Source organism: Rhodnius prolixus, unplaced genomic scaffold, assembly GCF_049639745.1.
Source record: "Rhodnius prolixus isolate KJV_2025 unplaced genomic scaffold, Rpr scaffold_7, whole genome shotgun sequence".
In the NCBI taxonomy this organism is placed as follows: Eukaryota; Metazoa; Arthropoda; class Insecta; order Hemiptera; family Reduviidae; genus Rhodnius; species Rhodnius prolixus.
Window position 1 is genome coordinate 4312432 of NW_027411582.1, and position 19767 is coordinate 4332198.

The 19767-nt window shown below is 33.0% G+C and overlaps 2 protein-coding genes across 5 annotated transcripts in view; one reads left to right on the forward strand and one right to left on the reverse strand.

Moving 5' to 3' along the window:
• Positions 1-15921, reverse strand: part of LOC141446780 (salivary protein Tsal2A-like) — a 57731-nt gene extending 41810 nt beyond the window's left edge. The window contains exon 1 of one of the 2 annotated variants that reach the window (XM_074113533.1): positions 15493-15921. The gene's annotated coding sequence lies outside the window, so the exon portion shown is untranslated. The remainder of the gene's footprint in view (positions 1-15492) is intronic. The other variant, XM_074113530.1, reaches the window with a different exon arrangement.
• The window catches only part of Hml (hemolectin), a 52370-nt gene that overhangs the window by 28115 nt on the left and 4488 nt on the right, over positions 1-19767 (forward strand). For all 3 annotated transcript variants that reach the window (XM_074113500.1, XM_074113498.1, XM_074113499.1), the window contains 29 exons: positions 523-716; positions 2314-2411; positions 2535-2722; positions 4018-4207; positions 4377-4525; positions 4957-5127; positions 5212-5359; positions 5809-5980; positions 6057-6162; positions 7312-7534; positions 7668-7858; positions 8651-8838; positions 8923-9125; positions 10469-10596; positions 10688-10813; positions 11728-11939; positions 12022-12224; positions 12408-12593; positions 13004-13131; positions 13215-13328; positions 13416-13617; positions 14403-14510; positions 14599-14708; positions 15033-15204; positions 17104-17228; positions 17707-17944; positions 18027-18140; positions 18758-18970; positions 19584-19690. In XM_074113500.1, the coding sequence (XP_073969601.1) occupies positions 523-716; positions 2314-2411; positions 2535-2722; positions 4018-4207; positions 4377-4525; positions 4957-5127; positions 5212-5359; positions 5809-5980; positions 6057-6162; positions 7312-7534; positions 7668-7858; positions 8651-8838; positions 8923-9125; positions 10469-10596; positions 10688-10813; positions 11728-11939; positions 12022-12224; positions 12408-12593; positions 13004-13131; positions 13215-13328; positions 13416-13617; positions 14403-14510; positions 14599-14708; positions 15033-15204; positions 17104-17228; positions 17707-17944; positions 18027-18140; positions 18758-18970; positions 19584-19690 (4707 nt within the window). The remainder of the gene's footprint in view (positions 1-522; positions 717-2313; positions 2412-2534; positions 2723-4017; positions 4208-4376; positions 4526-4956; positions 5128-5211; positions 5360-5808; positions 5981-6056; positions 6163-7311; positions 7535-7667; positions 7859-8650; positions 8839-8922; positions 9126-10468; positions 10597-10687; positions 10814-11727; positions 11940-12021; positions 12225-12407; positions 12594-13003; positions 13132-13214; positions 13329-13415; positions 13618-14402; positions 14511-14598; positions 14709-15032; positions 15205-17103; positions 17229-17706; positions 17945-18026; positions 18141-18757; positions 18971-19583; positions 19691-19767) is intronic.

Consider the following 19767-nt stretch of genomic DNA (forward strand, 5'->3'; position numbering starts at 1 on the left):
TTTCTCGTCCTTCTATCCTTTCAGTTCGTGAATCCTGAACCCGGGATACTCCAGACAGTAGACCAAGAGAAACTTCACTAAACTGAATGTAATTTCCTTTTTGCTTTTTCCTAATATTTTCTCTACTTCTTCTTCTGTTATTTCTAAATGCAATCTTTCCTTACTTCAGTACAAAATACTTAAATCAACTTAATGCTTTGATTTTTCTTCCTTTCAGCTTCCATTCTTCTAACTCTTTAGTCTCAGAGGTTGCATACTCTTCACTGATTTCTGCTATTTCCTACCCGTTACCTTCAGCCCTGTTTATCCTGAACCAAAGACAGTCTTAAAAAAAAAAGCTCCCCCATTTTTCCTATAATTTCTATCCTCAAAGATTCGTCCAAAAACGTCGAATTTACGTAGAATCCCTTTTGTTCCTTTATTCCTTGACCTTTTCCTCCTAAGCGTTTTTCTGTTTTTGCAATCTAGGTGAAAATATTTATTTTTTCTCAATGAAAAAAATCATGAATGTTATCTTTTCAGCCAGGAACCGTGGTAAATGAGTCAGAATGTGAATCATGCCAGTGTTTGAACAATCATTATACCTGTGATAGTTCACTTTGCGTAACAACTCTACCAAGTGTGGAGAACATAACCAAGATTCAACAAGTTCATACAGATATAGCCATCATGCCTACAGAAGTAACAACACCTCCGCAGAAATGTCCAGATAGCAAGTAAGTGTTTTTTTTTTCCAGATTTATGCCGTGGTTTTCTTTCTTTAGTAGCAAACAAAGGCAAAGGGTATCGGTTAAAAAAAAGAAGTAATTTTTATGATAAACACAGCGGATATCCCTCAAAATCCTTGGTGATGCAACAATCCTATCTTCGAACAGCAGTAGCAGCAATGGTTGATAGGGTTAAAATTGAAAATCAGCGAAGGAAAAAGCACATTCTCAACATTTCATTCGCAAAACACCTTATCTCATCATCTGACATATTTAAGTACTTAGGAACGTACATAGACTAAAAACTGACCTGAAATCCACATACTAGACCAAAAAGACAATATCTAAACAGAAGATATAAACTTCTTTTAAGATTCCTGGACGGAAGATCCAAATTATCAATGCATAACAAAATACTGATACAAATGGCCGTAACACGAACTAGCTGGGCTTACTGAATTGAGATGTGGGGCCTCTACTTAGTCTAACCAGTTCAAAATTCTCCGAAAAATCGCCCAAGCACCGTGGTGTGTATCAAATTTTACCACCTTCACACTCACCTAAAATGTTCCTTACATCAAAAAGGCCCTAGACCGTTACAGTTACAAATATGTATAAACCATCCAAAATTCTAAGTTAGGGCTAACAAACTGTAGAGATAGTTGATCTATTTTTTTTATATTTTTTGGCTTCTTTCCTTTTTCAAGTCATCCAGTCTCAAAGGCCTTCCTATATTTTTCAACTCCTTAAGTTTAAATCCTCCATCCATTCCCGTAACACTAGATCTCGCTCATCTGATCTCTATATTCCCTCACACCGTACCTCATCCTTTGACAAGTCCTTCCTAATACCTCTCTCTGGAACTCCTTGCCTTCATCTGTCCGCCATGCTCCTACCCTATCCATCTGTAAATCCCGTCTATTCAGTTATCTCCTTTCTATCCAGCTTCCTCCGGAATTTTAATTGTTTTAATTTATTTCCTTAATTTCTATTGTTATTTTCATTTTCACTTTTTGTAAATACTTACGCATATTTTCTGTTTAATCACAGGCCAAACTATTAAGGCCTCTATTATTCTTAGGGGACAATCGTCCCAGAATAATGAATTTATTTTCTATTCTATTCTAAAAGAGCCAACAACATCAAATTTTACATTTACGTCGTTTGAGGAACCCACAGGCAAACTTGGGCTCATCACCATTTATTCATTTACTCAGACGTACACATTGTTCTCCTTGTAGACGCCCATATTCCATGAACAAGCATTGTTTCTTAAGGGTGGCATAATAGATCTTTTAGGTCGCACTACAGCCATTCCTTGTATACGTAAATCTATATAAATCAAACGAACTAGCGAAGTACTATTATCATTTTTAATTTAAAAGAAACAAATTTTCCTTAATCTGAGATTTTCTTAAATTAGTTGACTTTAACCATATTTTTTTTAAAATTAAGAGATAATTTAGAGAAGTAGACGTCCTTTTTAAGACAGTGTTGTTTCAAAAAAATTTAATGGCAAACTGACGAAATTAATTGACTCACGGTTCTTTTTTTATTTAGAATTGCAATCAATAAATTTTCGGTAAGTAAATTTTGTTTTTTCCAGATTTATCCCTCTACTTAAGAATGTTCCTGATGATTCATTTACCGCTAGCTCCACGGGCACAAATTCCGCTCCAGAAAAAGCACGTTTAACATCAACAGGTGTGAAAACTAATCTATTTTAAAGATCGTAAAAACAAATAATTTTCTTTTGGTATAATCATTAATTTTTATTACACCCACATTTTTTCTGAAACTTAACTTCTCCACTTTTTTTTCTTCCAGGTGCTTGGCGACCCCACGTTGATGACAAAGAACCTTTCCTACAGATTGATCTAGGCACTGTGGATATTGTTTATGGTATTACTATTTCCGGTAGTCCAGAAGATAATGAATTTGTAAAAAGTTTTTACATTCTCTATAGCGTGAACAATGCTACTTACAACTACGTGGCATTCATGGGCATGCCTGAGGTAAATTTTAGTTTTATTTAAGTTGTTAAATTGAATGTCCATGAGGTTGTTTAAATTTGGCACGATGTATATTATCTTTGTTGTATGCAGGATTGGATTGTCAATTTGAATATTCGTTTGTAACTACAGTGGAGTCTCGGTTATCCGTCACCCTTTTATCCGTCTATACCAATTAACCGTCACTGTCCTCAGTATTTAAAAATTTAAAAAAAAAAAGTTCAACGCAGAGTGTGAATATTTTCTTTTGAGATTTTTTCCTTTGTCTTTTAGGTACATACTCGTGTCCATCATTCGACAGTTTGTGGGTTTTTTTCTAAAAAGATCAACCACAAACAAAACCGCCCACAAGACCGATTAGATGTCGCAGACATTGTATTCATTAATTTTAATACACAATAGAATGAATTGAATAATGAAAGATAGCGGACCTTTAAAGGCTTAAGCGTATAAAATATGTATACCAGTTAATACAAAGTTTTATACACGTTAAACAAAATAAATCTGGAAATTTTCCTGTTTTTTCCATTATCCGTCTATTCGACTATCCGTCACGTGTCCGGTCCCGGTCATGACGGATAACCGAGTCTCCACTGTACTTTAATTTCAGGCAGGTAACTTATTAGATACTTTTTACGAAAATTAAAATGGGCATTCAATGAAAATATGTGATATATCATTTGACCACACTTTCAAACAATGAACATCGATTGTCTGTGCATAGAACAGCAAAAGTTTTCTTAAAATAAATTATATTTTTCTTTAGAAAGCCTTTTTTATTGTGTAAAAGAATTAATTAAACGTAAGATAAATCTGAACTTGAAGTTTATTATTAATACTTTTATACAAACTGTTTTATGTTGAAACCTCAACCATGTTAACGTTCGACTGATGAAGCCCTTATCTGAAACTTTCATTATGTTTTTAACACTAGAGAGGGAGGTACCTCCATTCATAGTCACTTTCAACAATCAATGCCATCTATTGAGAAGCCCCATTATATTTTACTTTAAAGGTATGTCTGAGTCCCACGCAATGAATTTCTTAAAACAAATTTTAGAGAGTCAGTTATCACACACTTCGTAAAATTTCGATCTGTAAAGTAATGACTAATTATTAAAACCTACATTTTCACGTTTAGGCCTCCCCTTCTCTCGTCTTAACATCTTTCCAGATTCCAGATAACATTAATTAGTCGCAGATCGCGCTATATGTATTCCCTCAGTAGGAGTCATGCCATTTTATTTATATAAAATATATTTTTTTTTAAATATAACAATGTTCTTGTCAATCCACAGCTATTTAAAGGTCCCCTGACAAATACTGATCGTGAAACCATCACTTTCCAAACTCCAGTCGAAGCAAGATACATAAGGATAAATCCTACGAGTTGGACAGGCGCTCCAGCTGTTAGAATTGAAATTTTAGGTTGTGATTTGACTTTAATTGAAACTACAACGCTTGCTCCGACCATGTCAACATTACCTGGTAAGAAATTGTGCTGTCTCCTAAACTGATGAAAATCTTGATAATACATTTGTAACTTCGTAGTCACTTGTACAAAAAAAACTAAGTGATATGATGAATTTTTAAAATTTCTTTCACCCTATAATAGTTTAATACATTTATTTATTTATTATTATTTTTTTTGATGCAGTTTGTTTGGATGATATGTCTGTGTCCATGAGAGACTCTCAGATAAGTGTATCTAGTATTAGTCAAGGGACTATAACTGCAGCCAAGATCTCTCTTAGCGGCGACTCTGGATGGACCCCAATACTTAGTGATAAGAATCAATGGTTGCAGGTAAGTTATTTGTATTTGTATTTTTTGTTTAAATAAATTTGATTGAAAAAACTCTATCCATAATATAGAACGGCTTTTTTCTCTTGTAAACCGAAATTTCTGCCATAAAATCTAAAGAATAATTCAAAATAAAATAATTCAAAGAGGAAAAGAATGTGCCAAACGATCATACACTAAGTAAAGGGTTACTTAGTAGCAAGCATCCCAGATATGAAATCTTATTCTAAAAAAACACCGCTCTGCTACCTTTTCGTGACTTCAGTAAAGTCACAGCAATAAATGACTGGAGAAAATTTGGTCATCCATTGCAGGTTTTATGGCGTTTTCTAATTACAGGCAACAAGGAATCTATCTGCATATTAGCTGCAACCTACCTGCAATAACAACAAACGTCCAAAAAAAAAAAAAATGTACTTTCTTTCGATTTCCAGTTTGACTTCCTCGGCGAACGTCTTCTGACAGGTATAATTACTAGTGGAGGTGGACCAGCCAGTGTATCTTCAGCGAATGAGTCACCAGCTTGGGTTATTTCGTATACAATTAAATATAGCGCCGACCATAAGGAATGGAATCCGTTGACTGATGATAATGGTGGATTACATGTTAGTTTATAATAATAAATTTCAATATTTATTTTTTTTCGTGTTGACTGTTTTAAAGAACTTATCCTTTAAATTTTTGTACAGAAATTCCCTGGAAATGTTAACAATTTTGATAAAGTTACTCATTATTTCAAACATCCTATTAAAGCAAGATTTTTGAGAATTTTACCTGCTGATTGGCACAATAAGATCCTAATGAGGATTCAAATTCTTGGATGTTATGAGAATTATCGTAAGTATTTATAATTATTTCTAAGTATCCTTATCCCCTTAGGATTGTTCTAAAAACGAATTTTCATCGACTATTTGTCGAAATACAAGTCAATGATCTATGTTTGTAACGTATATAGAAAGTTTTAAGAAAAAACTTTTCACAAAACTGAGAAATCTAATCAGTAATCAGGATTTTCGGCTGGCTGATTTTTCCCTAAAAAGATATTACCGAGCCTCTAGGCATCATTCCAATACATCAACTTTGAACTTTCTATAATATTCCGTGTTTGCGTTTTACAGCTCAAACACGTACTTCACATGCATACGCACAGACCAAATATCAATCACTTCAGGTGTAAACTGGAAATTAAAACCTCTTTTCCTCCAAATTTCGATACTTTCGCAAGTATATAGACGCGTATATATTATATATCTGTTTCATTATCTGTTTTTTAAATTTTATTTTAGCCGAACTGACTACAGAAATACCAGAAGTTGAAACGCTTCTACCAACTGATTGCAACGTTTGTCCCGGAGTTGCAGTCACTTCTGATATCTGCCATTGTCCGCCAACTGAATGGTGGGATGGTGAAATTTGCACCCAACGAACGCAGTGTTCTTGCTTTGTTGGCTTTATCAGGTTAGTTTTGGAATAGGAACATATTTTTATATCTTGAAAGTTTGTTTTTTAATAAAGAACTAATATTTATGTTTAGGTATCCCGTAGGCACTGTCTACGATAATGAATTTTGTGAGAGATGCACTTGTGGATTAAACGGTCTTGCGCAATGCGCCATCAAGGAGTGTCCACCGTGCAGCGAGGTAATCTACTTTCTTAAGCAGAAATTATTACCCTCTCTTCAAAATTCAATTATTCTGGATGTAGAGGTGGAGGCTTTTCATTAAAGGACCATTTAAGGGTAAGATAAGATAAAATTCTAATAGGGCGGCCACTACGACCCCTTTGGATCTACTGTGGCTCCCCTCACTCTAAAGCTCACCCTCCAGACCTTTCCTTTTAGACAGACTCTTGATGCTGGAGAGCTGCTCTTGGGTAAAGCTTACAGGCTTTGGTTTTTCCTCCCCGAAAAGTAACATCCTTAGCCAGACAAGGGTAATGTACGGTGTTTTGTTGTACATATAATAAAGGAGAGTGGAATGTATTGTCCAAATTCTGCGCTAGATGAAAATTCCACTGCCTGAAGAATGATTCACTTCTTGGAGATTTTCACGAAAATTATTTTAATGATTTTTCTTAAACTTCGTATAAATATTACATACACCAAGATCTATAATAACGTTTATTTGTATAATTTATCTAAATAAATTCGTGTTATGGCAGTTCTGGAGATGAATTAGGCTTGCTTCTCTCAGGTTTCTCATATAAATAAAGACGCGTGTAGTTAACATATTTTACTATAAATGTATTTCATTTTAAATAAAACTCGATATTGTCTTATAAAACAGTAAATATTAGCTTTTCTTAGTCCACGATCAGCCATTAGGTCTCTCACAGCCGAAGGGACTACCCTGACTTCACCCAAAATACTGTCGATGGAATAATAGTCGACAACAAATCCTATATCTTGTAAGTTTTGTAGCTCTTACCACCAAAACTTAAAGCCAGTGATAAAAAAAAATAAAAGAATGTGATAAAGCCAGTTGTTGACCTTCAAGATCTCACGTTTACTAGGTTTCAAGGGCTGTTTCGTTCAAATTACTAGATTAGAATAGGGGCGGGAACTGTGCCACGCGGCACCGCAGCCACACAAGAGACTTAATCTGCCAAATTATTGAAAGCTGACTTTAACATTGTAGTAAGGCGTTCCATGCAACTATTGGCTAATAATCTTAGAATCTTCAAATTTCTCCACATTCCTTTGATCAGGCGTTTTTGTTTGACAATATTTTTTTTTATTTCTTTAAAGTCTTTCATACTTTAGTTTTTACTAATATAAAACTATCTTGCAGGGACAACGTGGAGAATTAACTCCCAATTGTAACTGTATATGCAAACCCTGTCCAACAGACACTAGATTATGTCCAACCTCTCAAGTATGTATTCCGTTATCTTCCTGGTGTGACGGTATCTATGATTGTCCGGATGATGAAGTTAATTGCCCGACAACACCTATCACAACTTTAGCACCACTGACAACCTTAACACCGCTGACAACATTAGCGCCTCCGACAAGTAAGAAATTAACTAAGAAATGATTTTGAAGTGTTCAGTAATTTAGTTTCTTTTTAAACTAAGCGATCATTTCAACATTTATTTACGTCAAGAATATATTTTTTATAACAATAATATTTGTTTCATGAATTAGCCACTGAACTTCAAACCACAGAATGTCCTGAAATAGAATGTCCAGAAGGTTTTATACTAAATATGACAGCTGTGGAGATTCCAGAGAAGCCTAAATTTGGCGATACTACTTGGTCGCCGTTTGGAAAGAAGTCGAAATGGAATTCATATTTTAAAGGAGTAAATAGAGGTTCCCACAGTGGAAGATATAAGGTATGCCAAATATAATCCTGAAATGTAGCGAAAATATAAACGCTGTCTTGTACAGAGAGGAAATGTAAGCGTGTCTTCATAGTTTTCCTATAAATCTCAAAAATTAATCAGTTTTTCCTTTTAAAAAGAAGTAATTTTCTTCGTTCTGCTTTATCTAGAAAAACCAACTTTCCCTTACCTTATTATCAAGGTTCTTGTCCATTTTTTCATACTCCAGATTTAAAAAAACTTCATTTTTATTAAAAATTATACATTTTGTACAAGATTATGTTTGCATTTTTAATGGAAACCTATTTCTTTCATTCCCCAGAACTACCTTAAGGACGTTTAAGGTTTTGAGGTTTCCAATGTGCCATTTTTGTGTGATATACAAACCTATCTTTTGGGTATTGTAAAGGAGGATTTAAATTTATTACAGAAATACTTATTTTAATGAGAACTCCACAATCCAAAGTACCTCTTTACTTTACTCTATAGATAGTTACTTTCTTTTGAGATTAGCTCGAAAATGACCCCAGTGTTTTCTATAAACTTCGTGTACACATTAATACACACAGATTTAAAAATTGTACTTGAATCGATAGAAAACTTTTGTTGTGGAGCAGTTCTCGGGGTAAGCCCTTAAAAGATTATATTCCTGTGTAATGTACTGTTTTACAAACTGTAAGTGTTGGTAAGAATTAAATATGACCAAAACGCTCCTAGTTTGAAAAAAATTAGTGAGTTAGAACCTTGAGAAATAGTAGTAGGAGAAAGTCGTGTGAGTAGTCACTCCAAATTTTTCATTTTAAGGGTGGCTACCACAAAACTGCCAACAGCAAGACATCATTTTCAAAATATCCCGGCCATGGCACCAAGACTTATAGTAAAACCTTGCCAGAAAAATTGGTTAATGAGAAATCCAAATGTCCTGAATATCGTTGTGTACCAATTGAAAAAGAGACCATCAAGAATTGTACTAAACCAAAATGTTTACCTGGGTGAGTTATCTTTTCTCTACAATTAATGAATAACTAAATATTAAAATAAAATTTATTTATTTCCATTTTCAACATTTTACACAGTTACGATCTGGTTACCAAAGCCAGTGAGTCACCAGATGAATGTCCACGATATACTTGCTCTCTAAAGGAAATTCCTCTACCAGATGGTCGTTGTAATGTTACTGGCCGTACGTTTACTACCTTCGATGGAACTGAATATAAATATGATATCTGTGATCATATATTGGCCAGAGATAGGATTCACAAAACTTGGAGTGTTAGACGTAAGTTGCCATTTCAGCGTTAGGTAGACTGGTAGACTACTGACAAAGAAGTAATGGTTTGCCATAATACAAGATTCGAAACTAATTACTTAGTCGGGAATTCACTTTTTTGAAATTTTCATAAAACTGGCTTCATGATTTTTCTCTATCACTTCATGTATAGAATGCATTCCAGTTATCTAATTTTTGTAGGAAGATCTTTTAAACACTTTTGGGGCGTATTGATTGAGATTTGAGATTTTCGTTATTTTTAAGATTTGTAGTTAATGAAGTATGTTTCAAAAATCAACGCTTGAATAAATGTGTTAGTATGAATCGTGAAAATTATTGTTAAATTCGTAAAAATTCTTTGAATTCTTGAAAATCTGTAATCAATCAAAACTTGTAATTCTGGTGAGAATTCTTAATCGAAAATTTGACATAATTATAATATTTTGCTTACACCATTTGCAAGAAAAACAAAGAAAAAATAATTTTTCGTTTTTTCGACTATTCATTCGATTTTCTACTAACTCAGTTTATGTATTTAAATTTTCTTAAATCACGATTTAAAAAAAATATATATATTTTCTGTATAACATATCATTTTATTAAAATGATTATGTTAAAGACAGCGTGACGTCATATTTTCTGTGAAAAAGTTGAAACCTCTTATAGCAGCAAAACCTTTTTGTTACGCTGTAGGCTAGTGAATTGAGTGTACAAAAACTTGTAAAAAAAAAATACCTAAATGGTTACCTAAAGAAATACCTAATTACTTGATTACGATTGTATTTTAAACAGTGAATACTTCAAGTACTTGATTATGTTGTACTCATATAAAGCTGACGTAATATAAATACTGAGTGAATACTCAATAATTCCTTTTACCTTATTTAGCCTTTCTTTGAAAAAGTAAAAATTTCATTAAAAGTGGTTAAAACAAAGTTAAATAAACGTATTTCTCATTTATTTAGGTACCAAGTCTTTAAACGTTTAAGGGTATACCAACGGTTCAAAGTTAGTGGGATAAGTTTCTACTGAAACTTAAGTACAATATTCTAAGTTGCGTATTGCATTCGGTACTTAGAAATATAAAAGGCGTGGATCAAGTGCAATACTTTATAATCAAATTCAAATTTTTAATTATTCAGGATTGTACTCATTTCTCAGATAAACAATTCTGATAATAAATACCTATAATATATTACTTTTAAAAATACTGCGTTTAAATAAGTTTGATTACGAAGAATATAATTCCAGTAAGGTACTCATTGCTCAGAGTTCAATTTGCTCATTTCTAGTTAGCAAAAGCTTAAGCACTATTGCACTAATATCATTTTGTATTCTTTTACTGTTCACAGAAGCAAAGAAATGTCCCTATATAGGACCGTGTAAACGATTTCTCTTAATCAATTTTGGCAATCATTCATTACAGTTCAACACAGATTTGACAGTAATGTACAATGGCTATACATATACCATACCTCAGGTAAGAGAATACGTTATTTCATTATTAATCATTTTAATACTATCTAATTTGTAATTTACTTTAAATTAATTGGTATTTTCTGTTTTATTAGGTACAAAAAATAGGTGCATTGAATTTTGATTTTGCTCTGAAACAAATCAGCAATAAATTCATTATATTCACAAGTGTTTACGACTTTTCTGTAATATGGGACAGTCAAGGAAACACAAAAATCATTGTAAGTGTATTTAAGTTATATTTCATACATTCTTACGCTTAAGTATTTGATTTAATTTAATTTCTCTTACCCCTAGTAGGAAGGAATTAGTGTTATAACTAAATTTTTCGAACATGAATTATTTCTGGAGATACGTGCTTTGAGTTCCTTGAACTATAAACACATTGCTATTGACAATTATCATATTTTTTTTACGTTATTATATGTAAGATTGGTTTTCTTCTGCACTGTCTGTTTATGTATTTATAAATATCAATAGCATAAGCCCTGGAGATGACCTAGTCCCTATGTCGAAAGCTCGGCAAAAGAAAAAAAATCATTGCTAAAATTGACAATATTCTTTCTTCCTTCCGGATTAACGAATCAGTCGCCTAAAACGATCGATGAACAATACCGTACTATATATTACAACTTTGCCTGGTATTTACTCAAAGATTTACTTGAAGGTCTATCGCAAATACGTATTTGAAACATTTTCTTAGTAAAATTTATACGGGCAAACGTGTAATTGTAATAATACAATGTATAAACATTTTCTTGATTACCGGAGCTGGTTACAATGGATACATATACGTACAGTCAGGCACAAAATAACATGTAAAAACCACTTTTTTGGACCCAGAGGCTCTCAAAACGGTATTATTTCCGGTAAAGAAACAAAAACGGAAATCTGTACGATCATAATACTTACTTAGAATAAGAGAGATTATGGGCGTAGAATGCTGTGGTACTGAAAATATTTAGAAGGGACTTGGAAAATTTCCTAAATCCTCTAGTCCCTGAAAGTCTAATCTCAAAATTTAGTAAAAATAAACACATGTTGGAAGTTAATAACAAATAACAATTGTAGGCTTTGCAGTAAAGTAATAGAAGGTCAAGTGGATTCGTTAAAACTAAATTTTTCTTTTGTGCAGGTACCTGGAAAATCGCAAGGGAAAGTTGACGGTCTTTGTGGCTTTTTTGACAATAATATGGCAAATGATAAAACTAAAGAGAATGGCCAATTGGCAAAAACTACAGTGGAATTCGGTGATAGTTGGATGCAGCCAGGTGCATTCTGTGAAACAGTGGTCTGTCCTACAAATGTGCAGAAAGAGGCTTGGAAAATGTGCAAGGCTGCTATAATGTGAGATGAGATTTCATTTTATCTTAGCATCACAGATTTCTTTTCCGCTTTTATTAATAGGATGGATCATCCAATTTTTCAGGGAAGAACCGTTGTCAAAGTGTGGTTTGGAAGTGAATTTAGACAAATTATTGTCGCAATGTGTTGAATCCATTTGTTTATGCATGCAAAGTTCAAATAGTTCAGAAGACTGTAGATGTCAAGCACTTTTGGAGATTGTCACAGAATGTCAAGTTAAAATGCCACGTCTAGACCTTTCTATCTGGAGAGTTGAACATGATTGTCGTAAGTAGCACCTCCATATTATACTTCATACAGTATGTGATCATTATTTGTCATGCTACTCACAATTTATTTTGAGAGCAATGCTTCCCGTCTCAGTTGCCCCTGTGTACTGAAGTATCAACGTATGCTTTGGTATATCAAATTTATTATACAATGTGGCCTCACCAATCTGTTGCTTTACAGCTGTACAGTGTCCACCAAATTTGGTCTACAAAGAATGCTTCAAGAGGATCTGCGAACCTTGTTGTGCAGAATTGATGGTTAGCGATGCTTGTCCAGAGACTGAAGAATGTTTTCCCGGTTGTTACTGTCCAGATGGTTATATAAGAAGTGGTGAACAATGTATAAAACCTACAGAATGTCGTGATTGTAAGTGTAAAAAAAAAATTTTTTCAACAGTTCCAAGATTTAGTTTTTAAGAAAAGAACAAGAAAACAAAATCTGTGTGAACGATGAATTCCACTTCCTACCACTTGCAACGTTGGCTTCATCCAACGTTAAAGTATCATTAAGATCAAGAACTTTTGAAACAAGCGAGAGAGTTCAAGTCTTTATTGAATAGACGATATTACGGATGCTTAAAAAAGAAATCGTAATATATTCACATTATCGGATTTACGATTTTCTTCAAACTTAGAGAAACAAATTAATTTCTCATGATTAATTTTACATTGGTTTAAAAAACGTACTAATGCAGGGAAATGCCACTACACCATTTTTTTTTTCTTTTTCTTTTGGTGTAACATGAGCCATTTATTGTAACTAAACTAAATTTGTAGGTCAATGTGACGGCTATGGAGGTAGTTCACGATTTGTCACGTTTGATCGAATGGATTTTACATTCAAAGGAAATTGTACATATACTTTAGCTCAGACAATAGAAAAAACTAGTGGCCCTAAATTTAGCGTTAGTAAAAAATAATAATTTTAACAATTTAGAGAATTTGATTTTAAATTTCATCATTGATTAACAGTTATATTCAATTAAAGGCGTTAATAACCAGCACTGGCTGCAGAGATAACAAAGAGGAAATCTGCTTACGTATGATAACACTTCTCTATAAAGAACACAGTGTACAGACGATTAATGACAATGATAACGCGGTAAATTTAATTTTTATTTAATTTAAAAAACCTGATTAAACAATTTTTAACCGATATTTAACAAATTTTAAAAATTAATTTTACCAGGTTACGGTGAAAATCGACGGAGAAATAGTAACCGAGAGGCCATATTCAAACAAATGGATGAAAGTGGTTGAAAAGCATGGGAAATGTGTAACAGTCAGTTTGACAAAAATTAACGTAGATTTGGAATTTTTCAATCAGGGAAATGGATTCAATTTGAGATTGCCTTCGCATCTGTACGCCAACAGAACTGAAGGAATCTGTGGTAATGATTATTTGATTTTACAAAATGTATATTACTTCAAAGTTTTCCTGTGACAAGCAATGGTCATTGTTCTTTCTACGAAAGTGAAATTGGTAAAGCCTTCTATGTGAAAGGCCGTCGCATAAAAAATAGCTAGCAGAAACTAAACATCCTAAACCCTGTGTATGCTTTTTTGTAATCCAAAATAATGATTATTTGTGTTTACACACACCATCATATAAGTGGATAACCTTTCAGTATTGTTAGTAGTAAGCTTAATCCTTCCCAAAGGGATTAGCTTATAAAAGGTTTGTGTGTTAGTTTAAGTGCGCTGGCCACCCATCCATGCTGGAGTCAATCCAGCTGGCTGCCTTTAGATTATTTTTTCTTAGGTGCTTTAAAAAGGTCTGAAGACCATCAGTGCACTGAGAAAGACTTCAGTCATTAATGATTTTAGATGTTTATGCGACCTAATAGTTCAATCAATCAATTAGTTAATATAAGAGGAAAGGATGAAATGTTATTGTGGAAAACCTGTTTTTAACATATGAAAATCAATGAAGACGGACTCCAGAAAATCTGCTAAAAGAACTAAATAACCTCCTAAGCGTAGTTGGGCAGTCTTTGTGTATAATCTTTATTCTGGGAAAGATCCTTATCTATTCAAACTAGTCACAATATTTCATCCTTCTACAATGTCTTATCATTTTCGGTTGGATAGAGGATTTCATTCTATTGATATATTTTTAATACTTCTTGAATAACTTGGCACAGCTTCATGCTCATAATTATGATGATATTTACAGGAAAATGTAACCTAAATGGTACTGATGATTTTAAAATGAAGAACGGTACTATTACTGACGATACAAAAGCTTTTGGTGAAAGTTGGTTAGTGAACGATATGCCAGAAGGTAAAGTTTTGCTGAGATTACGTGCTTGAACTTCAGATTTTTGTTTGTTCTGAGAAAATATTACAAATATATCCTTTTTTTTGAACAGTTATCGGCAAGGAAGAAAGTTGTCATGTTGAGAAAGAAGTGGAATGTTTACCACCTCCAGAACATCAAGATCCGTGTCTTAAAGTTCTTAATGAAGAAGTATTCGGTAAAGTAAGTAAAAAATTAAAATTACCTATTATAAAATAGTGTTGTTGTTAGATTTGCGAATTTTTTTATCGTTTTCTCTGGAATTTTCATTTTGAGGATACCTGAATACGAAACAGAGGTTGCATGTGCGTTCAGCGTAACACAAAAAATATGAAAGTATGAAAGTCAAATTTCTCTACACCAATTTTGATGTCCAAAACCCGGACAGGAATCTGAGAAAAGAAAAAAAAAAAACCTGCGACAACGTAAAAAATCACGCACGACATATCAAAGATGAACTTTTCTAATTTTTTACGTTTGAATAATGCACATTAATTCAATTTTCAGTGTCATCCAGTAGTTGATCCTCAGCATTATGTAGACAATTGTCATAATGCTTTATGCAATGGAGCTTCCATTGGTTGTCGTGAATTGGAAGCATACGCCCGGGACTGTCAGAATGAAGGCATTTGTTTGGATTGGCGTTCAACTAGTCTATGTCCGTATAAATGTCCGGATGGTGAGTAACTTTTTTTTGCAGTGGGTAATCACAATCCTGCTGCAAATTTACTTATATCTACGAACACGAAGTAATATGAATAGTCTAAACCTACCTTCTACATAGGCAGTACGAAACAGAATTCGTATTATTTCCTTCCTATTTCCCAAAACAAATGTGATAAATATAATTCAGTGCCTTCAGCTTGAATTCGTGCACCCCCAGTGTACGTACAACACAAATTTTATAAGTTTAATCATTACACAAGCACAATACGTAGAGAATCCTTAATGAGTATTCTAAACCTACCTTCTACATAGGCAGTACGGCGAATCTACCACGAATTGTAGAACATAAATGTTGCTGATAAAGATAATTTCCTTAAACTTAAAAGGTGTATTTAGAGTCTAAATACTTGTGCAAAAAATCGAGCCTTTCCTTTCTTTATCTTGTGTAGTACGAGCATATCATAAATTATATGTTTAAGATCTCTTTCTTCATTGCACTCTGTACATAACGTTTAAGATCTCTCATTCATTTTAAATAGATTTGAATCCACAAAATGTGGATACGTCTACAGTACTGGATAATGTTCTTGATTTTTATCAGTCCTAGCACGAATTTTTATTTTATCTTTGACTATTGTCTAAACATTACACAAGCACAATACGTAGAGAATCCTTAAACAGTGCGAACTATCATTATTTTTATTTACATATTTTTTACAAAAGGTTTCACGATTGGTCAACATTTTGAATAACCAAAATACACACATGTAACCTTCCTTGTTCAGTCAGCAAAATGTATTGCGAGACTTTAGCGTGTAAGTGAAGTTGAATTCTCTTTACCAAATTGAATTATCTTTCTCTGAGGACGGATGAAAGCCCAAAATCGGTCATGGATACATTAAACGTGCGTTCTATGATGAATAAAATCAACGATACGATCTTAACCTACTTATTGTCGTTAACAACTCTTTTACTCGTATCCTATTCATTGAATCCATAGTCTTTTGGATAATTCGGGCATTATGATCTTTTAAAGTGTCATTTCTGCAAGCTGGTTTTGTAATCTTAGATCTAATATCCTGTACCAGGTAAGTTATAATCTTAAATTTTTTCATTGTTGTCGGCTTGTTTTGCAAGCAAGTTACCATTTCGTTTGCTTTTAACGTTTCCAGTAACCAAATCATAGTGTTTGTAGTATAACGTAGAAACGTTTTATTGAAATCACAAACATTAATTATGTTGGCAAAAACAACACAGTTAAAAAAAAAAGTAATTTCGATTTAGTATTTAATAGTCGGTGTAGAGATGCTTAATTATTAATTAATTATAAATTTCATCCATAAAAACAGTTTTTCTTTCATAATTATTTTTTTTTTATGATGTCGATTTCAAGGAAATTCAACTATTAACAATGTTCTATATTTATAAGCGGTGATATGATAGTAGAGTTAGCATCTCCTGCGCTTTCAAAGTCTGCTTGCGTATGATATTTAATGTTAATCAAATTTAAATTTTCATAACTTTAATAAAATGATATCGTACTTGTTACACGGTTCGACATTTCCTTTGTGATAATATCAATTAAATTCTAGTGTTTATTTTCTCAATATTTTAATTTTTGTAATAAAAACCAGATGTCCGAAATTTTGAATTACTTATTGATGTCATACATGAGTATTTTACTGTTCATTATTTTTAGTGACTGATTCATAGTTTCAATAGGATGAAAATGAACAGTCATTACTGAAGACTCACCAACACTTTAATTAAGAAAAAATAGTACATTGTAAATTAGCCCTGATGATGGACCTAGTCCCTAGGTCGAAAGCTCGGCTATAATGAAGTTTATCATGATTGAAACTGGCTGTTATTTTTTTCATCCTAATGAGTATTTTATGTGTTTGCAATGCAGGCTTAGAGTACAAAGCTTGCGGATTAGGCTGTACAGAAACCTGTGACAATTACGAACAGTTCAGAACTAATCCAGAACTTTGTACATCACCAAGAGGGGATACTTGTGTCTGTCCTGAAGGAAAGGTAAGATGATAATTTTAATTTCTAGTGAGTTTCGTTTTTAGCTAGAATCTTGCAAGCATAGGCCCATTTTTATTATCACTTAAGGGATAAAAATGAAATTGTTTACGTGAAGTTTGAGGTACAATTAATAAGAAATAGTTTTTGTTTTTTGTTTCCTGTTTATTTGTTTTAAGAAAAAATTACAAAATCTTGGGAACACTCACACGACTTATTATTTTTTTCTCAACGTTCAGAAATTTTCATCGAACTACCAACATTGTTAAATTTGATTCTTACCTAATTCGTTGGAAGGAATCTACCTCCTTGAATGGAAACAAAAGATGCTATTGTTTTAGATGCTGTTGAGCTTCCCATGGGAACGATTTCTCTAGGGGTACACTGTAATAATTTTAATTTAGTTTAATATAAAAGTAATTTCAGAAATAGAATCATAGGTTCATAAAGAGCTGGTTTTAATGTTCATTCGTTTTACTTACAGGTATTGAAGAATGATACGTGCGTGCTGGAAACCCGATGTGTGCCTTGTGACACTGAAGGACACTATCCTGGCGACAAATGGAATCCAGATACATGTACTGAATGTACTTGCAGTAAGAACAATGTAAATTGCCATAGATTGCAATGTACTAAAGAGAGTGGATCCATTTGCGAACGTGGTTTCAAATCTGTGGTAATGGTAGGTACAGAAGATCAATGCTGCCCTCAGTATATTTGTGGTAAGTGTAAGGAACTATAGGTTTTGAACATTAATCATCTCCATGTGTAACTTATACATTTTTTGTTATTTATTTATGTCAGTACCAGAACCGACGGCTGGCCCTGTATGTCCGGAACTTCAACAACCTGAATGCGGATATGGTCAAGTAATGAAATTAGAGAAAACTGCTTCCGGATGTCAAGAATTCATTTGCCGTTAGTATATGTCTAAATAATTAAACACATACATAAAACTACTTTGTTACTAATGTATTAGTAATAATAATATTTATATTTGAAAAGTGTAATTTACAATTTACACTACTTACATACTACATGTATCTAGATCTAGGAATATCTTCAATGTGTCAAGTCGACGTAAAAAACTGGAAAGATTTTTTAAAATTGAGGATAACGTAAAAAAAACAAAGTCTTGTTAACAGCCAATAAACAACTCAAAAGGTTACTTTTTTTTTATTAATGGAATAAGACAACCGAGATAAACGTTTTTATTTTTATCTCCTAAAAACTCTTACTCTTTAATCAATCTACTCTTCATTCACAAACACAAAACAGAAAGAGCGATATGCGAACAAAACCAAATCCGCGTTTGTATTGTGTCAATCTTCAATTTTAGAATATTCACATTTACCTGTAGATAATGTGAATATCATCATAAATTGGTAGGTTAAATGTACGTTGAATCTGCAATTACCTAATATGTTTGCATGTGTACTCAATATTCCAGTAAATTTCTACGTATTTCTTTTAGTGTAGCATTTATCTTGATCATATCAATAATATGGTCTATAACTGATTCATTGCCTTTCTAGAGTGTATGCCGCCATCAGAGTGCCCGTCAGTGGAAGAGGAGATGAACAAGAGCCGTCCTGCAGGTATGGTAGCCAGTGTTGATAAATCTGGATGTTGCCCTAAAGTGACTGTTGACTGTAAACCTGAAACCTGTTCTGAACCGCTGCCATGTCCTCCATTTCATGAACATGTAAAAAAAGAAACCGAACATTGTTGTCCTGAATATAAATGTGGTGAGTTACTTTTTTAAAAAATATTATGATCTTAATTGTGCTAGGTTCTTTTTTTTTTAACTCGGCTACGCAAAACTATCAAAAGATTGGGATCTTAGGTACTGTAGAATTCTCTAGGGGGAAGTTCTGTTTGCTGGAATATTATTAATCGAAATATAGAGTTCAGCCTTGTGCCTCATCTAAGGCTTTTTCAACCGATAATCGTCTAGCAGCACAATATAAATTACAGTTTGCCAATAAAATATCATTTTCAATTCCATTGCTATTGTGATTATTACCCGATTGGTGTCGGATAGCATGTAGCATGTAGACTCTAATGTGTTGCGTTGGATATTGTTAATTGACTTGGTACGGCTATAATTGTAGGCTTTGTTTCGTTAGAAAAGACGACTTTTTGGGGGGATTTGGAACGCTATGATTTTAGAAACTTTATTTTTTCATTCTTCGAATAATCGGAACATTCAAGTTGAACTGTGCAAGTTTCTTTTAATAAGATCAGAAAAATCGTATTGTAATTATCACTTTAAAGTAATAAGATTAAGTAATTTCTTTGTTGGCATCTATAAACATTATGATTTGTTTACAAGTCCAATTCTTTGGGTTTTTTTTCTAGCAATCCCTGAAAGAAAATGTCTGTACGGGTTTGAATATATTGAAGACTCGGAAAAAGGTGGTGAAAGATTGAGGAAGCCATCTGAACGTTTTACAGAATTAAAATCGGTAAGCATACAATTTTTTCAACGAATATTTATAAATCGTATTTATATGAAAATATTATTTTTCATTTAATCAACCCT